Raw genomic sequence first — 7,419 nt, forward strand, 5'->3', positions numbered from 1 at the left:
ATTTTCTTTGTTATAAAGGAGTGCCTGAGGAAGCACCTTCCTTGTTCCTCCTGAAGTCAGGGTTAACTGGGGGAGCTCCCTCCCCACTGCAGGCACTGGGAGAACTGGTTTGGAGCAGAAGCTTCACCCCAAGGATTTCTCTGGACACTCCAAACAGCGATGGGGAGCACAGGGTGGGTGGCAGGGCCCAGGAATATTGACAGCTCTGCCCAGGGATGTCCTAGGACTCAGGATATGGGGTTGAAATCTAGGAAATGGTGAGTGAAAACAGCCCATGAGTCAGAGTATCTGAGTTTTCCAGCTTTTTCCATCCAGGCAGGATTCACAGGGGGGTTTGGCAGAGGCACACAGGCAAGGGAACACCCCAAAACACCCCCCAAAAGTTGCTCTGCTGCTGCCACCATCCCCACCCCATCACCTGGCATCCCTCACGAGCCCAAACATCTCCCCGTTGCTAATAAATTCTGACTCCTGAACTTTGAGAGGCTTTGGGCCAAGGCTGGCAGTCACACTCAGAAATAAAGCTGGTGAGCCCAAAGAAATGGGGACCCTCCTTAAAGAGGAGGGCTTCATTTGTGCCCACAGATGCTCCACCCAGGAACATGGACCCCCCCAACAAGTCCCTCCATCCCACTCCTCGATGGGTGCTGGCTGCTCCCTGGTGCTCTTAATGAGGTTTTCCCCTTTTTTTCCTTCATTCCCAGGATCTCAGGGGGCTTGGGGAAGTTTTGGGGTCTGGGGAGCTGCCTTGACTTTTCACCACAGCATCTGCCCCGGCTCCATCCTGCTTCCAAGTGCAAATATCAGAGAGATGAGCAGCTGCTGGAGATAATCCAGGGCCAGATCCTGCCTAAATCCCCTTCCCGAGCTCTCTCACATCCCCAAGCTGGGAGCTTCGGGCTCCATGGCCATTGCCAGCATCCAGCCCCGATTTGGGGGTGCCAAACTTGAAATGGGGCAAGAATCAGAGAAACTGGGGTTGGGATGGGGTAGGGAAACTGAGGCACGGGGGATTTGCTCCCCTCCTTTCAACAAGAGCATCCCTGGAGCTGCAGAAGGACCATGTGGATCCCTCCCTTTCCCAGCTGCCAGGAGCTGTGTTGGGAAATGACCCCATTCTGGGGGTCCCAAACCCATTCTGGGGGTCCCCAGCCCTGGGTGATGGATACACACGGGGGTCAGCGGGGCAGAATCCCCCCAAAAAGGGCGTGTCAGGGTGCTGTCCTGCGGTGCCAAGGGGATTTGGGGGGGAGGAGGCACTGGACACTGGCATGGGGAGGCCGATGCCATCAGCGAGGTCGCAGTCCCCCGTGGGAACGGTGGCGAGCCCGACGTCACTGTCACCGAGCCCTTCAAATAGCGGCGCCTGCCCGGCCGGACACCGCTCCAGCCACCGGCCACCGCCACCACCGGCACCTGTCCGGCCAGGTACGGGGTGGGGCCGGGGTGGGGGGTCCTGCTTGCCCCAAATCAGACCCCAAAGGCAGCCCTGGGGGTGGGGGGGAATGTCCATGCTGGATCCAAACCCCAGCAGGACCCCGGGGTGCTGAGCTCCCCCGGCTTCTCTAGCCCCAAAGGACACCCAGGGGTGCTCATTCCCTCTGGATCTGCATCCCAAACCCACCCCAAAGAGATGCTGGGTCATCTCCTCCAGCATCTGCATCCCAAACCCACCCCAAAGAGCATCCCTGGGTGCTCATCCTCTCTGCATCTCCATTCCCCTACTCCAACCCCTGGGCTTCTGCTGGACCCAAACCGCCCCAGGCAGCACCCACGGGTGCTCATCCCTCCCGCAGCCCCCCGGGGGTGTCCCCGGAGCGGATGCCGGTGACACAGGGTCCCCTGTGTCCCCGCAGTCCCCCGGCCATGGCACCCCGCGGGTCGCTGCTGCTGCTGGCGCTGCTGCTGCTGAGCTGTGCCCTGCCCCGCGGCCGCGGCCAGCACTGGTCCCACGGCTGGTACCCGGGGGGCAAGCGGGACCTCGGGACCCCCACAAACCTCCAGGTAGGGTGTCCCCCGCGGGTCATCCCCCTCCAGGTCATTCCCTTCCCTCCCGGGGTGATTCCCCCTCTCCCAAGGGTGATGCCCACCCCGGCTGTGTCCCCCTGCCCTGGGGTTACCGCTCTGCGCCAGGGTTTGTGCCCCCGCCCCGGGGTAAAAGCCCCCTGCTCCTGGGGTTATAATCCCTCTGGATTATCCCCCCCGAGTTACGCTGCCCCAAATTGTCCTCCCTGGATTAGATCCCCTTGCAATTATGTCCCCGTCCCGCGATTATCTCCCCGCTGAGTTCTCGGATTTATCCCCGCCCCAGATTAAACCCCACTCCGGATTTATCACCCCCACGGGCTATAATCCCTTCAGGTTATCCCCCCCAGATTATCCCCTTTTCCCGTGGTTATCTTCCCCACCGAGTTACCTTCCCCCCGCAGTTTATCCACCCTGAAATTCCCCCCACCCGCGGGGTGATCCCCCTCATCCCGGGTGTTTTCCCCCACGGGTGTCCCCCTTTTTCCTCCTCCCGCAGGTTCCGTCCCCTTTCGGGCGCTGCCGTCCCCTCCCGTGTCCCCCCCGGCGGGAGGAGCCGCTGCCGGTGAGCGGGAACGGGGCTGGGGGGCTCGGAGGGGGTCCGGGAGGGATCCCCAAGGCCGGGACTGACCGATTGCCCCCCGCCCCTCTCCCGCAGCCACCCGCGCTGCGCCCCTGACCGGAGCCACCGACCCACGCGGGAGCGAGCCGGGACCCCCGCGCGGGGAATAAAGGGGCTGGGGGGGATTTGTGCGCAGTGATGGTGCTGGGGAGGGGGGTCCTGAGGGGGGTGTGATGGGAGGCGGGCTGTGGGAGGGCTGGGATGTGCCCCGTGGGGATAATGATGTACCGCGGGGATGCGATCCCATGCGGGGAATTCGTGTGGTGGGGTGGGGGAAAATCTGTCCCGTGGGGGCTGCGGTTTGTAATGGGGCGGTTCCGATGAGCGGGGCTTGTGTCTCTCGTGGGGCTGTGTCCCGTGTGTGGGATTCGTGTCCCGAGGGGGATCCCATGTCCGTGGGAGGTGTCGTGTCCCGTGGGACAGTGGTCGGGAATTCGTGTCCCGTGGAGGGGGGTGTCCTATGCGAGGAGGTTCTGTCTTTTGGGGTGCCGCGTCTCGTGGCTGGCTGCTCCCGGGGGAGTTCCCTGTTCCTTAGGGTTCCGTGTCCGTCTCCGGCGGGGGTTCTGTGTCCCATGGAGGTGTCCGTGTCCCAAGGGGGTGTCCCTGCCCCGCGGGTGTCCCTGTCCATGTGTCACACGGTAGTCTATGTCCCGTGTAGAGTGTCCCTGTTCCAGGGACGTCTGTGTCCCACGGGTGTCCCTGTCCCGTGCAGGGTGTCCCTGCCCCTGGGTGTCCGTGTCCCCTGGGTGTCCGTGTCCCACGGCTGTCCCTGTCCCCCTCCACTCCCCGACTCCGTTTCCCATCAGCCCCCGCTCCCTCCTCCCTTCCCGAGGCGCCGCGCGCGCGGGTCCGCCCCGTGACGTCACGGCGGCGCAATGACGTCACGGCGGCGCCGCGCGTCCCGCCATGCTGCCGGCGCTGAGGCGCTGCCGCCCCGGCCCCGTCCCGCTCCCGGCCCTGGCGGCCGCGCTGGGGCCCGGCCCCTTCCTGGGGCTCTGTCCCGCCTGGTCCCCCCGGGCGGTGCCGGCGCGGGGCCGCAAGACTCGGCACGACCCCCCCGCCAAGTCCAAGGCGGGCCGGGTGAAGCTGCCGCCGCCCGTGGATCCCGAGGAGCTGCTGGTGGTGCTGGAGCGGTACCGGCAGCACCGGCTGGTGCTCAGCGCCCTCCGGTACCGGCACGGGATGGGGATGGAGATGGAGATGGGGGGGTTTCTGTGAAGCAGAGGAGGGTTGGGGGGGTGGCTGTGGCTTTGGGTAAGGGACTGGCTGTGGGGCAGGGGGCTCGTGTGGGGCTTCTGAGGGGCTCACTGGACTGGTTACAGGATTGGCTGGAGGGAAGGGGACTAGATACAGGGCTGTGAGGCTGCTGTGGGGCAGGAGAAGGTTGGGGGTGGCTGTGGCTCTGGGTATGGTGCTGGGGGACTGATGTGGAACAAGGGAGGGTTGGGGGGCTGGCTGTGACTGGCTGTGGGACTGGCTGTGGGGTGGGCGGCTGGTATGGGGCTGTAAGGCAGGAGAGCGTTGGGGTTGTGGCTGTTTGGGGCCGCTGTGAGGGACAAGGCTGGCTGTGGGGCAGTGGAGGGTTGGGTCTGGGGCACTTTGTAACAGGAGCAGTAGACCCTGGGATACTCTGGGGTGGGAGAGGGTGGTGGGGTTTGGACTGACGAGGGGCAGGGAAGAGTGAGGGTGGTGGGACTGGGAGCACTGTGGAGCAGGGGAGGGTCAGGGTGGTGGGGCTGGACCACTGTGGGACAGGGTGGTGGGGCTGGCTCTGCTATGGCGCAGTTTTGGGAGAACCCGCTGTGCTCCCAGGCCAGGAGCTCAGTGCCCTCCCCCGCTCCTGGCAGGGCTGAGTTCAGGGCCGAGGTGCTGCAGAAGACGCGGGAGGAGCGCCTGGCTGCCGAGGGCTCTGTGGAGGAGCTGGAGGAGCACCGGCGCCTGATGGCCTGGAACGACGAGGAGAACGCCCGGCAGCGGGCACGCAGGTCAGCACGGGCAGGGAGACACTGCCCTTCCTGGCTTTGGCTTCTGCTCAGGCAGAACTGAGCTCAGTTAGAGTCTGGTCTGGCATTTACAGAGAAGCTTGGACGGGGTCACTCTGGGCTGGGTTAGGAGCTGGCTGATGGCCAGGCCCAGAGAGTGGTGGGGAATGGTCACATCCAGCTGCTGGTGGTGTCCCCAGGGATCAGAGCTGGGCCCAGTCCTGTTTAATGTCTTTGTTAACGATCTGGATGAGGAGATCGAGTTCACCACCAGCAAATTTGCAGATGACACCAAGCTGGGTGTGAGTGTGGATCTGCTGGAGGGCAGGAGAGCTCTGCAGAGGGACCTGGATGGGCTGGATCCATGGGTTAAATCCAAGGGTATGAGGTTTAACAAGACCAGCTGCCAAGTCCTGCACTTTGGCCACAACAACCCCCATAGCACTACAGGTTAGGGCCAGAGTGGCTGGACAGTGGCCAGGCAGAAAGGGAGCTAGGGGCACTGATGGACAGCAGGCTGGACACGAGCCAGCTGTGCCCAGGTGGCCAAGAAGCCCAATGGCACCTGGCCTGTGTCAGGAATGCTGTGGCCACCCAGACCAGGGAAGGGATTCTTCCCCTGTACTTGGCACTGGTGAGGCCGCAGCTCGAGTGCTGTGTCCAGTTCTGGGCCCCTCAATTTAGGGAGGGTGTGGAGGTGCTGGATCATGTCCAGGGAAGGGCAACAAAGTTGGGGAAGTGTCTGGAACACAAGTCCTGGTAGGAGCAGCTGGGGGGCTCAGCCTGGAGGGGAGCCTGGAGACAAGGGGAGACCTTGTCACTGTCCACAAGTCCCTGACAGGAGGGTGCAGCCAGGATGGGTCAGGCTCTGCTCCCAGGCAGCCTGGGAGCAGAGGACAAGAGGACACAGTCTTTTCCAACATGACTGATTCTGTGAAATGGTGACCTTTTTAAATAAATCTACCTGTGCAGTGATCGTGGTTCCTGCGCCTTTTGCTGCTCAGGGCCAAGTCAAGGGGCTCTGGGCAGCCTCCTGCTCTCCTGGGGATGGATGTATCACCTCATCCGTCTGATTTTCCTTTCTGTCTGGCAGAGAGGAGAGACTCAGGAAAGAAGAGGAGGAGCAAAAGAGGAGGAAGTTGGAGATTGCAGAGAAACGGGCCAGGAAAATGGAGGCTTTCCTGGAGGAGAAGGAGAAGGAGGTTCTCCAGCTGCAGGTAAGAGCAGCTGGTGCCTTCTGGGAACCAGGCTGCCAGAATCCCCTGCGAGGGAGCCATGTGGAAGCCATGGGCTTGTTTTCCACAGATTTTTGTGTTGGCAGCTGGGAACACAAGCGTCGGCAGCTCCAGGGGTGTTGACAGCGTGTGGAAGGGAGAAGGGCTGAGCCAGGGCTCTGGGAACAGGGTGGGATAATCCTGAGGGGGATAATCCTTGTCCTTTGGTTCAGGAGGAAGCCAAAAACTTCATCACCCCCGAGAACCTGGAGGCACGGATCGAGGAGTGCCTGGACAACCCGCGGAACTACAACTTCGCCATCGACAAGGACGGGCGCATCGTCAAGCGCACGGTGCTGTCGTAGCAGCCCTGGCACAGGGCTCCTGGCCTGGGTGATGTCCAGAGGCCCCCCATACAGCACAGATTCTTCCTTTGAATGTATAAATTGACCACAGAAGTGGTGGAGAAAGGCCACGGGTCTGGCTGTGCCTCTTCCAAAGGGTTAACGCCTGTGGGAAAGGGGGTGAGGGGGAAGCTTGGAGGCTCCAGCAGCCTGGCTCAGCCCTGTGCCTGTTGCTGTGCCTGTGATCCCACCTCCCACGTGTTTGGATCCCTCCTGCCTTCACACACAGCATGTGGGGAGGAGCAGGAGCGGTCCCAAGGCAGAGCCTGGCTCTGAGCTCCTCGCTGTCAGCTCCTCTGGATGCTTCCGAAGGCAAACGAGGGCTAAATGAATTTATAGGAAACACTGACCTTTCCTTTTTTGTTGTTGGGGAAAGGAATTAATTGTAGTCTTGATTTCACACTTTAAACCCTCCTTTGCACATCCCTTGGTGTGGCTGAATAAGAAAACGTGTCTGAATGATCTGGGATTTCTGGCGTCTCCTTATTCTTTCCTTCAGGCTGAATTTATTCATCACCTGGGGCTGAAGGTGTAAATAAAATTGTAAAGACTTTGGGCGTTCTGGGTTGTTGGGGTCTTGCAGACTCTCAGCTTTGCCCTAAAACTGCTTGGAGTTTACCGTGGTTCAGCCATGGTCTGCAGGTCCCTCCCCCTCCCTCCCTCCCTCCCTCAGATAATTGACCTGAAATCCTCACTTTTTACCTCCAGTTTTTTCCTGAAAGTGTCTTTTTCTCTCCTGCCGAGCCTGCACCTCAACCAGGCGAGCCCACAAAACCCACAGACTTCTGTCTGGCTTGTTTTTCTGTACAAGTTTTATTTCTAATTAAGCTCATCACTTCAGTCTGAGTCACAGCCCTGGGCTCGGCTGTTCCCAGCCTGTGGCGGGGCTGGGATGTGATGGATGCAGGATCCTGTGGATTCTCTCCCGGCTGGGCTATGCAAACAGCATCTCCTGGTCACACGATGAGTCAGTGCCACAGCCCTCTGAGGGGAGAGAGGGGGCAGCGTGGTGTGAAACCAGACAGCACCGACCAGACCCCAGGGACCCCCCAAAACAGCCCCAACTATCCCTGAAACAACCCCCAAAGATCCCTGAACCAGCCCACAGGGACCCTCCAAAACCAGCCCCCAGACATCCCTGAACCAGCCCACAGGGACCCCCAAAAACAGCC

At 61.4% G+C, this 7,419-nt stretch overlaps 3 protein-coding genes across 3 annotated transcripts in view; 2 read left to right on the forward strand and 1 right to left on the reverse strand.

Moving 5' to 3' along the window:
* The first annotated feature begins 799 nt into the window (after nucleotides 1-799).
* On the forward strand, nucleotides 800-2,774 carry LOC121676730 (progonadoliberin-2). Its single transcript, XM_042053611.1, has 4 exons — nucleotides 800-1,428; nucleotides 1,857-2,004; nucleotides 2,525-2,590; nucleotides 2,684-2,774. Exons 2-4 carry the CDS (start codon nucleotides 1,867-1,869, stop codon nucleotides 2,702-2,704), a joined length of 225 nt encoding a protein of 74 aa, XP_041909545.1. The 5' UTR covers nucleotides 800-1,428; nucleotides 1,857-1,866; the 3' UTR covers nucleotides 2,705-2,774.
* Nucleotides 2,775-3,538: 764 nt separating this feature from the next.
* Nucleotides 3,539-6,709, forward strand: MRPS26 (mitochondrial ribosomal protein S26). The gene is made up of 4 exons (XM_042053608.1): nucleotides 3,539-3,816; nucleotides 4,495-4,632; nucleotides 5,723-5,846; nucleotides 6,077-6,709. The coding sequence occupies exons 1-4, from the start codon at nucleotides 3,554-3,556 to the stop codon at nucleotides 6,206-6,208; spliced, it is 657 nt and encodes a 218-aa protein (XP_041909542.1). The 5' UTR covers nucleotides 3,539-3,553; the 3' UTR covers nucleotides 6,209-6,709.
* Nucleotides 6,710-7,041: 332 nt separating this feature from the next.
* The window catches only part of LOC121676729 (neurophysin 1-like), a 1,318-nt gene continuing 940 nt past the window's right edge, over nucleotides 7,042-7,419 (reverse strand). The window contains exon 3 of the mRNA XM_042053609.1: nucleotides 7,042-7,231. Within this exon, the coding sequence (XP_041909543.1) occupies nucleotides 7,182-7,231 (50 nt within the window). The 3' untranslated portion in view covers nucleotides 7,042-7,181. The remainder of the gene's footprint in view (nucleotides 7,232-7,419) is intronic.

Source organism: Corvus kubaryi, unplaced genomic scaffold (assembly GCF_017639235.1).
Source record: "Corvus kubaryi isolate FWS band 111438036 unplaced genomic scaffold, C.kubaryi_AGA036_p1.0 split1-131, whole genome shotgun sequence".
NCBI lineage: Eukaryota > Metazoa > Chordata > Aves > Passeriformes > Corvidae > Corvus > Corvus kubaryi.